We start from the raw sequence: 16,145 nt of genomic DNA on the forward strand, positions 1-16,145 counted from the left end.
GTTCTACAACTGGGTCCTCTCACCAGGGTCCAGCCTGCGCCTGGCATGACTGTACTATCAGGTTACGAGGGCACTAGGTTAGTACCCTTCCAATTCTGGTGCTGTGCAGCACTTTTAAGATCCTCTTAGATTTTCTTGTTGCTCAAATGGTTGTAATTTCTGATATTTTATATGCTTTTCTCGTCTTCATTGCTTGATTTTGATCACGAGAAGGTGTCACTCATATTCCTTGAAATGTCACTCATAATTACACTGAAATAATGAAAATGTCACAAGCAGCAATTTGAAACCTTGGCAGCTATGAAAACTCTATAGTCTTTAAATATTGACAAATATGTGCTTGTCCATAGTTAAAGAATAAAGAGAACACACGGCCATTATCACTTACCATACTATAACGATAAAATCTGAAGAACATGATCCCAAGTGCACGGTGCTGTTAAAAGAGCCAGGACTGGTTTAAGCTGTAACACTGACACTGGCCATGCATCTGGCAGTTATACAAAAGAGTTTCGCTTGAACGATTGTGAATTAATATCTGTTTTTATAAAGTGCTTCAGTCTGAAGTTTATAACGGCTGGTAAATAATACAGATGTTAAGATGTTCAATGTAATGATTCATCATCACTCACTGACATCGAACGTTGGGTCTGCCTGAAATGCAGGGATTTGCATTCCCTGACTGCAGATAGTCAGTAATTTCTGAACCATCTGGTCGCTGCTTAAAATTGTTGGGCCTGTACAATCTAGCCTATACGTTCATTAAATGTAATACAAACAATGAGATCAAGTCAGTCACACATTTCCAAATAGTGAACCGGATTAACAGCGATGATTGGTTCTCACAAAAGGGGCGGTGAAGTTGTACTTCCGATGCAGTATAGGCAGAGACAGCACAAGTAAGGAAGGAATCTTACCGTGCGTATGCCTCCTCTGCCTCAGAGCTATAATCGATGGTGTGCTGCAAATAAGAGGCGTCCACAGTGGCCCGCAGTATGTCGCATCCTTCTGCTCAGGTAGTCACAACTCTCCACAGGAGCATGTGGCATGGAAGAATTATGCTGGAAATTAGCAGCCTTTTTTATAGAACGTTCTGTTTCTGCCTGTTACTAATTTGTTTTTCGTTCCAAACTGGTTCTTTCGGTAAAATGTAGTTAAATAGGCGGTTTGTTTAATTACTGCTTTAGGGGGCGGGTTCCGTCGGATGACTCTGACAATTAGAGACAATAAATGACGGTAAAATTATTTGCTTCCCTGCCAAACGAAAATCGTCTTATAGTTTTCTAGATCCCATGGAGGAGAAGGGACTGAATCAGTTCCAGTTCTAGCAGGTGGGGCAGGCCCACCCAAACATGAACCTTGGCCCTCGCAGTGACCTCAAGAAGTCCAACAGAAAATGGCCACTGCAATTTAAAACGTTCCTCTGAAAGTTATTTTTTCTAGGAGTTGCGTGATTGGGCCTGGGGTCCTTCTCACAGTCACTGGCACCCCCAATCACTCATCTCCTTTTAGAAAGGTGGTCTGTGTCCCCGCCCACTCGTGCAGGTAAAATAGGGCCTGGCAAGGGGACAAATCCTTTCTTTGCCACCTGGTAACCTTTTCCTTACATCTGCTGCTGGATATTTCCTTCTCTATTCCGTGCTGGAGAAAAGGAGTTTGTTTATCCTGATTCACCTTTCCTGACCCCTTCAGCTGTTAATCAGATCGGGCTGTGAGACAGAGCAGGTAAGAGAATGTGTGGCTATTCCATTTTTTTTTATTTATATCCGCAATGGCCCAGCAAGATACATACTTTAAGAATGTGTGGGTGTTTGTTAATATTTTTCGAGAATGTGTGGCTATTTGTTTATATTTTTAAAATCTGTGAGGGCCCAGCAAGACACTGAGGGCCACATGCATTAAGCAAAATACCAGTCGCAAACGAGCCGATTAGCAGAATCTGCCCCTTTGCGACCAGTATTTTGCCATTTGGGATGCATCAACCCAAAAGCAAGTCGCAAATAGGTAACCGCAAATTTTGCCATTACCTATTTTGCGAATGCAGTTATGAAATGCTATAAAATGCATTTTTCAAAGTGCATTAGTTTAGTTTAGTTTTTAGATTTATAATGGGCAGCAGATACCCAAAAGGGTTTCCCGGCGCCAAAACAGGCAAGTCAGGTCTTTGGAGAAAAAGAAACAGTGGCGGGGGAAGGGTACGGAAGGTCACCCATTTCACATGGCCAGTGTTGGTGGTTCCAAAGATCCTTTTTCTTTCCTATCACTAATATTTCCGTTTTCTCTCCATTTAGTTTAAGAGAATTTTGCTGCATCCAAGACGCTATTTTATTTAAGCCAATTTTGAGAAAAGAGGGGGCATCAGTATTATGTGAGGAAAGGGAAAAGATGATTTGAGAATCATCAGCGAAAGAGAAGCGGGGTAAGCCTGATGTCTCAGCCACCTCAGCCAATGGTCTTACAGACTTAGGGATACCACACAGAAGTCTAACAGCGGCATTTTGTACCATCTGTAGTCTATGGTCTTACATAGAGATTGAATAGCAGGGCCCGGATGATGGATCCCTCTGGCACCCCATGGGCAAATGAGTGTACTTCTGAGCAGGCAGTTTGGGAGAAAACTTGTGAAATACAATTTAAAAGGAAAGCAATGAGCCAGTTTAATGCCGGCCCGCTAATACCCTGTGACTTAAGTGTTTATTAGCAGAGCATGAGACACTGTATCAAAGGCTGCGGTCAAATCAAGTAAAATTAGCGCAATGGTGTCTCCATTGTTCCGATGGTGACATATGTTTTCAGTGACCCCAAGTAAGGTGGTTTCGGTGGAAAAACCCGCTCTGAAACCCGACTGACCGGGATGGAGGAGTTCATGTGTTGTCACAAATTGGGTTAAGTGAGAGTGGATGTGCCTTTCCAGAATTTTTGAAAAGATAGTGAGTAATGATATAGGCCGACAGTTACTGGACACCTCAGGGTCTGTATTTGCTTTATTAAGGAGGGAGTGGATCATCGCATGTTTCCATGTAGATGGAATAACGGATTCCAGTAGTGAAGCATTTAGGGGGGCCATTATTACTGATAGTGAAGAAGAGCTCTACTGTTTTAATACTGAAACAGGTAGAGGGTCATTAGGAGATCCGGATTTAATGTTGTTTAAAAGTTTTATTAAGCTTTCAGTATTAAGTAGAGGCCAAGTCACAAGAGAATGGTCGGTGAGTGCAGATTTTTCTGCCTGATTTAGGGAGGAGTCCGTTATACAGAGAGAAAGTTGCAGTGGAAGAGCAGTGGAGGGATGTCTTGTCTGTTCTAGCAAAAAAAGGAGATTCCTTTCTGTGGTTTTTAAGTATAGTTTTCTTTGTATGACTGTAACTAGTAAAGCCAGACACCTATCTAGAAAACTCAAATATCCTCAATAACACATATACCAACAGACCATAAATGATATCAAAATATCACATTTATTAAAAAATGTCTGGCTATGTCAGTGTCTGGCTTTTTAAATTGTTTTCATATGCTTTTACATTGTATTTTTGTGTAAGAAATATAATATGTATGTAACCTTATGGTAAGAAATTGTTCATGTCTAATTATTTGATATAAGAAACTTTTTCTTTTTTAATAAATGTGATATTTTGATATAATTTATGGTCTGTTGGTATATGTGTTATTGAGGATATTTGAGTTTTCTAGATAGGTGTCTGGCTTTACTAGTTACATTCATACAAAGAAAACTATACTTAAAAACCACAGAAAGGAATCTCCTTTTTTTGCTATATTATTTCCCAGTCCTTTCTGGGTTCATCAGGGAAAACTCTCTTCTTTTCCGGCTTGTCTGTTCTAGCACAATATCTTGGTATATTTTATCGACTTTTTGGACAAAACAGGAGGCCAAGTCTTCACAGTTGGGTTTAGTCAATACAGGAGGCTGTGCTTGGGTTTTGGAACCTGCAAGTTGACAGTATTAAATAGAGTATTATTATTATTATTATTATTATTATTATTAGGGAGATTTATAGAGCGCCTGGTTACGCGCACCGGCGTGTCCCCGCGCTATGATAAGTGGAATAAACAGTCCGAGCCGCCCTCAAGGTCGCCTACCTCCCGTATAAGTGAGTTTTAAGTTTTTTTCTGAAAATGGACTCTGAAGGCTCCAAGCGTAACTCCAAAGGTAGGTCATTCCATTGCTTGGCGGCCAGATATCTGAAAGACCTGCCCCCCATTCGGGCCTTCTTTATTCTTGGAACCTTCAGTAACCCTGTACGAGAGGAGCGTAGATCACGCAAAGGCTCATAGCGAGTAACCAAATTCTGTAGCGGAGCAGGGGCTTTACCGCTCAGGATGCATGACAGGTAGAGAGAGCCTTAAACTCCACCCTTCTCTTGACAGGGAGCCAATGTAATGCCTGGAGCACTGCTTTAGAGGGAGATCTCTTAGGGAGCCTCAGGACTAAGCGAGTGGCTGCATTTTGCAGCACCTGGAGGCGGCCAATAGCCTTTCCCGTGGCCCCCAAATACAGCAAGTTGCCATAATCTAGGCGTGACGTGACTAGGGCATGCACCAGCGTTCGGCGCGCTATAATAGGTAGGAGATCTAATACCTTCCTTAATGTTTTCAGGACACCGAAGCATACCCCTGCCACCCGGCCAATCTGGGGGCCAAAGGCCAGGTCAACATCCAGCCACACTCCGAGATTCCTTGCTTCCTGGCAGGGGACTGGGATTTCTCCTAGGCAGGGAGGCCACCATGCCGACGACCAAACAGACGGCCCTCCCCCCCCCCCACCACGAGTACCTCGGTCTTGCTACCGTTTAGCTTCAAACAGTTAGCGGACATCCAGGTTGCCAGTTCTTGCATGCAAACTCTGAAAATGTCATCCGCAAGACCAGGCATACGTGAGAGGGAGATGACCAACTGCGTGTCGTCGGCATAAGACACTAGGCGCAGACCATGTCTTTCTACAATTGCCGCCAGCGGGGAGACATAAAGATTGAACAAGGTTGGGCTCAGGGACGAGCCCTGGGGCACGCCCTGGCCCAAACTAATCTCCCTAGAATAGCAGTCACCCAAACAGACTTGAAAACATCTGTTTGCCAGGAAGGACTGAATCCATCCAAGCGCAGCTCCTGATACCCCTCCTTCATTCAGACACTGTAGCAAGATGGAATGTGCTACAGTGTCGAATGCTGCGCTTAGGTCCAGAAGGATCAAGGCCATAGTCTGGCCCTCATCCACATCCTGTTGTAAAGCCTCTACTGCCATAAGAAGTGCTGACTCTGTCGAGTGTCGGGGACGGAAGCCAAACTGAGAGTCGTGGAGCAGGGAGGCCTCATCCACAAAATTCATCAGAAGCACGCCAAACTCAGCGCTCTACTCAAGAAACCCACAGCGGACCCCACCGAACTCAAGAATTACCGCCCCATCTCGTTCCTCCCGTTTCCAGCCAAAGTCATCGAGAAGACAGTCAACAAACAGCTGGCCGCCTTCCTCGAGATGAATGGATCCCTCGACCCCTCACAGTCTGGTTTCCGAGCCAACCATAGCACCGAGACCGCCCTCATTGCTGCCACCGACGACATCCGAGCCCTGATGGACAACGGAGATACAGCGGCCCTCATCCTCCTAGACCTCTCCGCGGCATTCGACACTGTCTGCCACCGCACCCTAGTGCAGCGCCTCAGCAACGTCGGAATCCAGGAGAAGGCACTGGAATGGATCATCTCCTTCCTCGGCGGAAGAACACAGAGAGTCCGCCTACCACCGTACAAGTCAGAGGCCACCGAAGTCATCTGCGGCGTCCCTCAAGGATCCTCGCTGAGCCCCACCCTATTCAACGTCTACATGAGCCCCCTCGCGGCCATCGCACGCCAACACAACCTCAACATAATCTCCTACGCCGACGACACCCAGCTGATCCTCTCCCTGACCAACGACCCCGCCGCCGCCAGAGCCAATCTGCACGAAGGGATGAAAGATGTTGCCGAGTGGATGACGACCAGCCGCCTGAAAATGAACTCAGAGAAGACGGAGGTCCTCATTCTGGGCTCCTCGCCCTCCGCCTGGGACGACTCCTGGTGGCCCCCCGCCCTGGGCACCGCACCCAAACCGACGGACCACGCACGCAACCTGGGCTTCATCCTGGACTCCTCCCTCTCCATGACCAGGCAAGTCAACGCCGTCTCCTCGTCATGCTTCAACATCCTACGCATGCTACGAAAGGTCTTCTGGTGGATCCCCACCGAGACCAGGAAGACCGTCACCCAGGCCCTCGTCACCAGCCGACTGGACTACGGCAACGCCCTCTACGCCGGTACCACTGATAGAGCGCGCGGGTCACCCGGCTCACTTAGATTACCAAATCTTCCACGCACTGCGCCCTGGCGTGCATACGATGACAGAGTTTTGCAAGGAACCGGGTGAAACCTCGGGTACGCTCTATGAGTAATCGAGTTGGGTGACTCTTACACCCAACTTACTGTTCATGTACCTGACTTACCACAGGCACATTACTCCTGACAGATCAGGAGCTAGCAGTGGATAGGTGATAAGGGTTTTCCTAAAAAGGGAGAAAATGCTTTACACATTTAATACCTTTAATTCCACTTTAATGTATAATGACCACAGACACCTTGATGGTTTTAAGGGTTTTATATAGTATAAGTTTAGGACGAAAATGCCATTACAAGTAGGCAAATGCAAAGTAATACATCAATGATAAGCATCAAAACCAGAATGTAGCTCTGAATTAATGTGAGAATCATAGAGTAAAAGGGAATACTATAGGGCATGAATCATAATAAACCTATTAACTAATATGGTTTAAACTAGGGCAAGGACGTGAGAAAGACCTATGTATGGTCTAATACCTTTATACTAATTCCTAAACCTTATGCTATCTTTGCTAACTTCACTGCAACCATACTATGGGAAAGGGAATAAGTGGAACAAGCTAGATAAAACAGTCGGGTTCAACAATGTCCTAAAGGAAGGGTAAGAAGTGGAACATTTACTAATGATCAATTGCATGAAATTACATTCAAAAGAGACATGGAGAATGTCGCAGGCAAGATTGCTTTAATCAGAGGAGGAAAGTTGAGGGTTGTAGTAGACAGACACCTATCTCAATATTTACCTAAGTGAGAATGAGGACTAACCCTGGCCACGGGTCAGTTGGGAAAACACGGGACAAGGACCCTCAAGGATTCAGGAATACCAGAAGGTGAGCAGGTACAGCTCATGGACAGTCAGGACAGGATACCCCTCAGGTCTGGGTCAGGACTGGGTTCACCAAGGCACGACCAACCCCTCACAGGTTCGGATGCAACGCCAGCGTTACCCCCTCGTCTGCATGGAATCCGCCAATAACCCCGATTGGGTTCTCGAATCTCCCAGCAAAGTGCTTCGCTTAGCACTTAGGACTAATTTCCACCCCTTAGAGTTTGTGGAAAGTTTCAGGCAGAATGCTCCGCAGCACTCTGTATCAGGCACCTATAGAGTTCGTAGGGTCAGTGACAGGTCTGCTAGTCGGACAAGTCGGACAATTTCTCTAAGCTAAGCTTGGCTATATATACAGTTTTGAGTCCCCAAGACCACCCATAAATGTTGCAAACTGACAAAGTCCCATCTTCTGATTGGTCAAGGGAGGTGGTTAGATCATAGGTACCACCTATACTGCACGTGACATTTCCCTCCCCCCAACACCTGGGTTCCCAGGCCTACGTGTGGGAAAGTACAATAGTGAAGAAAAGGTTTGCAACATTGTTGCGCATTACAATACATAAATAGCACATCTTCAAGGGCAAAGGTGCGCCGGGAAAGGACAGTCCCCTTTTCAATGGCCAATCGGGTCAGGTTCCATTGCTGCACGTCCCAGATCTTTAGGTCACATGATGAGGGATACGTCAGCTTCAAAATGGAGTCCATCCCCTACTTCAAGGCCCTCATTTACGCGGTACATGAAAAGTAAGCGAAAACAAATTAATAACACAGAATAAAATGAATACACTGTACACCATGACCAACTACTCTTAATCCCTTATTTCATAATACTTATTGCATTAAGAGTTAGTGCAGAAAAGATGCATAGATAAAAGCGGCTTAAGATAGCATGAAGCATGATTAGTGACAAGCGGCCATTTTAACACCACTGCGCATGAGCGAACTTTTCCCTCCAGATTGCGAGTGCGTCACATCACATGGGTATGACCGACGCATGCGCAGACTGGATTTCTGCAAAGCGGCCATTTTATTAATGTGCAAGCTTGATTATGATAGAAAACACATAGGCAAGCCTCCTAGGGACACCCGTGTGTTGGGGAAATACAAATAAAATGACAAACAATCGGAGTTAGTACAGTTATGATTCAGGCGAGGTTCATGAAGAGAGCAAGTCGCGTTACGTGCGAATCCTTGCTCCATCAATCCCCTCTTTGATGATATTTACTATCATCACTACACATGAAAACAGATGCCAACTTCATTCATCCAATTCATCCATCTCAACCTCAATGAACTTATTGTTGAGCTTTCTCTCCGCCTCTCTGTGTGTATGATTGTTCTTTATTTTCTTGTATATCTGGTTTCTTAATTCTTCTAATTCTAAGTCTTCAGCCTTTCGCTTTCCTCTTTTATTCACTACATATTTTCTGCATTTCTGGCATCTGCAACAGATGAATATGATCAGAACAATCACACCTATTCCGGCTATTGGCATCAGTATTTTCCATATAAGACTTTTACCTAAGTTAGAGAACCAACTACCTACAGAGGAGAGACCATCAGTCAGTCTCTTCCAGGCACTGTCAACCTCCAATGGTTTGAGTTCTTTTTCCAAACTAGTTATGTTTCTTATATATTTCTTAATTTCGACACTTTTGTCAGGAATGTAAGTGCAACAATGTTGCGCCCTCAGCATCCTGCAGACTCCGCCCTCTTTTGCCAATAAGGTATCAAGAGCAAGGCGATTCTGTAAAACCATTGATCTGATCGCAACCATTTCGGTATTGATCATCAGGAATCCAGCAGCAGTGTCAGTAGATAGCCGATCCACTACTGTAGATAATTTGCAGATTCTATGAGTATTCAGAACTACCCCCATTCCAGGTATCAGTGCACTAAAAATATCACCTACAATTTCTCCTACACTTTCACGTTTTCTACGCACTAAGCCATTAGTAATCTCATTGCTTCCAGCTGCATTGTTCACATGGTATATTTTCGGAAAGACAATGCCAAAGTAGCAGCTTCCATACCAGTGATCCGGCAATTTGAAATAAGCCTTGTTTCCACATATATAATAAATTCCTGGAAACACAGGTTCTGACCCATTTTTGAAACCCCAACCTCCAATTACCTTGTAATTATGTTCACACTCGCTGGAACCAATGAATACATTGTTATAATAACTAGTCTTTTCTCTATGAATACAGAGTTTCCCTTTCCGTTCAAAATCCAGCAACAGAGCAGGAGTAACTTCGCTTTGTGAGGTGTTATCCATGTTTTCTGCCCATCTAGGGGTTCTGTTCTTTTCATCATTTGCCTTTTTCTGAAACTTTTCCCTTCTCTTCTCTGCCATCTTCAAGAACATTTTCTCTTGTGCATGTAAGGAACACGTCAAGTTGTCTCTACAAGCTTCATTCAGATCTATGTCACCTATCGTCAGGAAGTATTCCCCCATGTAGCGAGTCACTCCACCAAGGGTATGTACAAGGTTCAGATTCCCTCTAATAGGAAGTTCTGAAAAGATAACGTCAGTGTTTGAGTAATAATACTGTAAAGTGCTTCTATAGAATAAGCTTGCTAATATACTACAGGAAATTCCATAGGTCAGGGGTAAATGGTGGTATGTCACGCCTTCAGCTACTGAAGTAGGTAGCATCATGCAGACATAGCAATCTTCTATTTCCATAGCTTCTACATAGTGCACTAAAAGGTTTGCGAAAACATTTAAGTGTGTCCTGTTCTTCATTTGGGGATAATGTAGTTCTCCCTCATCTGATGCTTCTAAGTCAGGTCGTGTATGTCTCAGACTTATTGCCTTGTCATGTCTTTCTACACTTCGTGGTGTTTCTTCAGTATGTACAACTTCTGCGTCTTGTGTCGTCAAGTCTGTAGGATATATGTTAGGGTCTTTGCTTATCATAAAAGGTATAAACACTGTTCATCCTATCCATATCACTATCATTATTACTATATTACAGATGCATATTTTACAGCATGTTTTGCAACAGCTAAATCTGGATCTTCCAGAGACATTTGAATCAGGCATCTTATCTTACAGGTGGCTTTTCCAACCCCTCTTTGTTTCTTTTCAGCAGAGGTTTTATTTCGCTTCACCTCAAGGAGGGTCTTCGTCAGAGCTCCGACCAGCAATGGACCCTTCGTCGCTTTTGCCACAGACTTCGGGCTCATCAATTTCTTCCAACACCAGATAGGTCCACTCGGGGCTCCGATACAGTTTGTTCTGTTTCTTTACTCTGCCGCTCTTTCGGATGGACTTTCCTCGGGCTTCTTTCCTTTCACTTTCAGCCCTTTTCCGGTCTTTCAGTTTTTCTTCGACTGTTTTTATTCTTATTCTCAGTCTTTTTACATATCGGGGTTCATCCTTCTTTTCGATCCTATTTGTAGTCGAGGAAACTTGCTCTTCCTCGTGAACTCTTTTGCCTTTTCTTCTTTGTCGCACTATTGCTTCAGCAGTGTCTTTTTCCCTTCCTGTCTGACTAGCTCCAGGTCTTTCATCTATTTCTTCTGCCTGGTCCCTAATCTGACCTAGTTCAGGTGTAGACTGTATTTGATCTTCGTTCGTGAGTGATTCACTGGACTCTTCTTCCTGAACACGTTCATCTATTACTAACTGGCCTTGTTCATGCTCTTCGATCTCTTGATTTTCTTCCGCATGAACTTCCGCTTTGACTACTATCTGTCCCTTTCCAGCCTTCTCTGTCTGAGAAGGAGTGTCGATGACTTGATCTGTCCCTACTTGGCCTATTCCCTGATCAGATTTGATGATGGCTTTGATGATCTGACCTTCTCCTTCCTGTTCTGACTCACCTGCGCTGTCCCACTCACTACCTAGGTAAGAGTATTTTCTGGTTCTTATAGGATCAAGAACCAGGTCATCAGCAGGAAACCATTCAACTTCTTGACTTGTGCCTGGTAGTTCGATGTCAGCGGGATCCGGACCCTCTTCTGGAGTCTCCTCAGCTGGACTACCTTCAGCTTCAGTCGCGTTTTCTCCAGTCACCTTCTTCGTGTGACTTGCATGGATCCACTTCGGTACACCAGCACACTTCACAGCAGTTGTGGTGACAAGGATCACTTGTCGAGGCTTGCCCCACTTTGGTCCAAGGCAACTCTTCCGGGTATGTTTCTTTAACACTACCCAATCACCAGGTCTCAGATTGTGTGCTGGAGTTGTAGGCCATTCGACAGCAGTCTCTCCAATCTGGTGAGAGATAGAACGCACTTGGTCACCCAACTGCCTGCAGTATTCTAGCACCATATCATCAGTAATACTTAGCAGTTTGTGTCCAGGTACCCATGCCTGTCGCATCACTCTTCCCATCAGAACTTCATGGGGGCTTAGGCCTGTCTTTCTGTTTGGAATACTTCTCAAGCTCATCAGTACCATGGGCAAAGCTTCTATCCAATTCATTTTAGTGGAGTCACACAGCTTTGCCAGCCTGGACTTGAGAGTGCCGTTTATCTGCTCGACTATTCCAGACGCCTCTGGATGATAGGCACAGTGCAGCCTTTGCTCCATTTTGAATGCTTTGCAGAGTTCTTTTAGGACTTCGTTTGAAAAATGTCCACCTTGGTCTGTTTCAATTGTCTCAGGAATTCCAAAGCGTGGTATCAGTTCCCTAAGTAATAATTTAGCTACAGTCAGGGCATCATTCTTTTTGGTTGGATAGGCCTCCACCCACCGGGAAAACAAGCAAACTATGACTAGGACATATTGATATCCCTTGCACAGGGGCAGTTTTATGAAGTCTGCCTGCATCCTAATGAAGGGACCCTCTGCTCTCCCAATGGTACTTTGTTCCACTACTGTCTTCTTTCCTGCATTGAACTGTTGACACACTAAACACCTCTGACAAAGTTTGTCTGCTGTGCTCCTGAATTTTGGACTGTAGAACACCTTTTCAAACATACGGCACATGGCATCCCTCCCAATGTGTAATGGTTCATGTATTATCCGTGCCATTGCGGTAACCAGTCGTTCGGGGAGTACAGGCCTACCAGTCACGTGGACCACAACACCATCCCCTCTCCTGGGTCGACATTCCTCCTGCCTCCACATGTCCCTTTCTTCCTTCTCTGTTGTCTGCTGTAGTTCTCTCAATTCATCCCACGTTCCCAATCTTTCAAACAACATCAGTTGGCAGCTGCTTTCACCTCCCCATAATTTAATTAGGAGAGACATTTTATGTCGGGCGCAGTACTGGGCAATTTGGTCAGCATATCTGTTTCCGGCTGTCACCTCGTCATTTCCAGATCGGTGAGCCGCACACTTGACCACAGCCAATTCTTTGGGCAATTGGATGGCTTCTAGCAAGTTTTGTACTGGTTTCCCATTCCGGATAGGAGAACCTGAGGAAGTCATGAATTCTCTTTGCAACCATAGCTGGCCGAAGTCATGAACAACCCCGTAACAGTACTGACTGTCAGTATAAACAGTTACTCTTTTGTTTTTCCCAATTTTACAAGCTCTTGTTAGAGCAATGAGCTCCGCTACTTGAGCAGATTTAACTTCGAAAAGATAGGAAGCTTCCAGGGTCTTTTCCAAAGTGACTACAGCATAGGCAGCACTCAACCCTCCATTCTCATGTCTCAAGCATGAACCATCCACAAACATTTTGAGGTCTTCCTCAACCAAGGCCACTTCTCTGATATCAGGACGGGGTTTTGTGCTAAATTCAGTCAGGTCTATGCAGCTATGGTCAATTTCACCTCCTGCCTCTACATCAATGGGAAGGGGCAATAGTGTGGCGGGGTTCAGAATGTTACATCGGGAAATTACTACATTTTCTGCACCAATGAGAATCCTCTCATACTTGGTCAGCCGACTAGGGGTGAGATACTGTGTCTTGGTTCGGGTGAGCAAGATCACAACGGAATGAGGAACAAATACAGTGACAGGATGTCCCATCACAATGTTCTCACTCTGTTCTAGACTTGTACAGGTGGCAGCTACTGCTTTCAGGCATCCCGGTAATCCAGCAGCCACTGGATCTAGGGCGGCCGAAAAGTAGGCCACAGGACGTCTAATCAGACCATGTTCCTGGGTTAAGACTGAGAGCGCACAATTGTCTCTCGTGTCACAGAACAGTTCAAAGTTCTTAGTGTAGTCAGGCATTCCTAATGCAGGAGCTGTGCATAGACAATTTCGCAATTTTACCCACGCAGTCATGCATTCATCATTCCAGCAAACTGGGTCTTCCGCTCCTTTCTTTGTCATGTTAATCAAGGGTTTAGCTATAGCCGCGAAACCCACTATCCACTGTCTGCAGTACCCAACAACTCCTAGGAACATTCTTACTTCTTTCTGGGTTACTGGTAGTGACATTTCTCGAATTATTTTAATTCTTTCTGTAGTGACTTTCCTGATCCCTTTCTCTATCTGGTGCCCCAGATATTTTACTGAAGTTTTGCAGAACTGTAATTTATCTGGTGAGACCTTATGTCCTCCCTTTCCTAGGTGATTCAGCAAGACAATGGTATCAGTTACACAGTCGTCTTGACTTCTAGATGCTACCAGCAGGTCATCTATGTACTGTACCAGGACAGACTCCTTAGGCAGCACTAAGGATTCAAGACATTTCTTTAGAATCTGGTTGAAAATCGATGGACTTTCGGTGTACCCCTGGGGGACACGATTCCAGACATAGACCTGGCTGTTGAATTCAAAACTGAAAAGGAATTTGCTTTCTGGATGCAACGGGATGGAGAAGAATGCATGGCACAGGTCAATGACAGTGAACCATTCCGCATCCCAAGGAATTTGATACAGTATTACTGCAGGGTTTGGTACTATGGGACAGCAAGGTACTACAATTTGGTTTACCTTGCGCAGGTCCTGCACTACCCTGTACTTTCCGCTAGGCTTCTTAATTCCAAGTATGGGTGAATTACAGGGACTGCTCATCACTTCCTGAATGATGTTTGCTTTGAGCAATCTGTTTAATTCCTTTGCGACTCCTTCTTTCACTTCTGCACTCATTTTATACTGTTTGGTATTTGGGTATACCGCATTTGCTTTTATAACTATTTTAACTGGGTCTACATTTGCCATTAAGCCTACATCCTTTCCAGAAAAATCCCAAACTTCAGGTATTACGCTCGATTGCAGTTCTTCAGGTAGACTTTCAATGGACATGGGCTTAATATCTGTGTCGGGCCTCAGTAACATTAATTTATACAGGCCATCTTCATCTGGGGTCTGAATTTCAACACCATTTGGCGAGCAAAAGATGGTGCAACGCATTTTGCACAGCAAATCTCGTCCTAAAAGGTTTACAGGACTGGAATCACAGACCACAAATCTGTGCATTTCCTTGAAATTTCCTATGGAGATTTCCATAGGCTCAGTGTACTGATTATCTGATTTGAAACTCCCACTACTTGGATAGCTTCTCCCGAGAGGGGTAGGTTAGGAACGTCCGCTGTTCTCACAGTGGAACGGGTAGCACCAGTGTCCAACAGAAAGGTGACATCTGTCCCTTCAACCTTTCCTTCAATGTATGGTCCAGTCTGGTCTACCGGTAAGGAAGCGCCAAGCACGCACTCCTTTTCCTCCCCTCTCAGGCCCCGTCAGTATTGATCATCGCAGAGGAAAGTATCATTTAACAGGTACTGAGGAATGGGTGCATTTCTTTCATTCTCTCTTTCCCACACCTCGACCCTTTCATTCTCTTGACCCTGATTCCTATAATTCTGTCTAGGAGCGCGTGGCACTGGGGGTTGATTTACCTGCTGTTGGGTCTTTCGGATCCCCTCTTTCTGCACCTGTGGATTTAAACCATTTACGGGGGCATTACCAGCCTGCAAGTGCGGACATTTATCTCTCCAATGCCCCATCTGACCACATCCGTGACAGGGGAATTTTTCCATAGCATCTTCTCTACTCATTTTTACCCGGGGCCTGCCTCCACCCCCAGTATTCGGATTTGTAGCATTATTACTGTTAGTCATTTTACTTAACTGTTTTTCTTGTTGTTCAGCTAATTTCACCTGAGCCCACATCACCTTCTCCTTTAGGGCTTTCTTTTTGTTCTTGATCTCATCTTCGCAGTATTTGGCATATTTGAGAACATCATCAATGGGTTTCCCTTGCCAACTGATTTTGTTATCCCTAATCCACTGGGATATTTCAGGTCTCAATCCTAACACGAATCGATAACAGAAATGTGTCATATCCTTCAAGTCCACATTATCGATTCCACTGTAAGTTTTGAAGACCTGCAGTAACCTTTCATAATAGGAGTGTACTGATTCATCACGCTCCTGGGTAGTTCTATCTATGCGGGTCCAATCAGTTTCTTTTGCGGGCACCTTTTTCTTGAGGTACTGTATGACTTGCTCATACTTCCTCATTACTTCAGGTGCGGGAGCTCCTGTTATCTCGTCTCTCGCATATTCTTCGCTAGGCCAATCAATTTCAATTTTGCAGTCGGTCCACAAATCTACAGGGACCACGATGTCGAAAAACCCATCCAGGTCTTTCAGAAGACATTTCTGAACTTTTATGAAGCGTTCGACCTGTCGGTACCAATCGACTGGTTTTTCCCGTAATTTTGGAAAGTCATTGGTAAATGATACTATATCTTGTCTGGACCAAGGGACATGGACATATTTTCCCCCTGGGACTTCTCTCATAGGACATAATTTTTCTGGTTTGTCAGCCTCTTGTAAGACGTACTCAGCAGTCCGTGGTCTCTCCTTGCTATCCTCCTTTTTCTTTGCCCACCTGGCTTTCCATTTGTCTAGATCTCCCCATTTCTGTGCTAAGTTTATCAGTTCTTTAATCTGCGTTTTCTTCCCTGCGGTATTCAGGTTTTCTAGATCTTTGTCTGAAAATTCTACCCTGTAGGATTTCTGTAGGACCTTGGATCTGCTGATATCTATTCCCATGCTTACTGCCGTGTCCATTA

At 44.8% G+C, this 16,145-nt stretch overlaps 1 protein-coding gene across 3 annotated transcripts in view; it reads left to right on the forward strand.

Annotated features, from left to right (window-relative positions):
• Positions 1-905: 905 nt before the first annotated feature.
• LOC147750874 (uncharacterized) overlaps positions 906-16,145 on the forward strand; it is a 118,945-nt gene continuing 103,705 nt past the window's right edge. For all 3 annotated transcript variants that reach the window (XR_015299889.1, XM_086937185.1, XM_086937175.1), the window contains exon 1: positions 906-1,016. Coding sequence is in view for 2 of the 3 variants with exons in the window: in XM_086937185.1 (XP_086793311.1) it covers positions 996-1,016 (21 nt within the window). In the remaining variant the exon portion in view is untranslated. The remainder of the gene's footprint in view (positions 1,017-16,145) is intronic.

The sequence above is a fragment of the Lissotriton vulgaris genome, chromosome 1_1 (assembly GCF_964263255.1).
Source record: "Lissotriton vulgaris chromosome 1_1, aLisVul1.2, whole genome shotgun sequence".
NCBI classification, from domain to species: Eukaryota; Metazoa; Chordata; class Amphibia; order Caudata; family Salamandridae; genus Lissotriton; species Lissotriton vulgaris.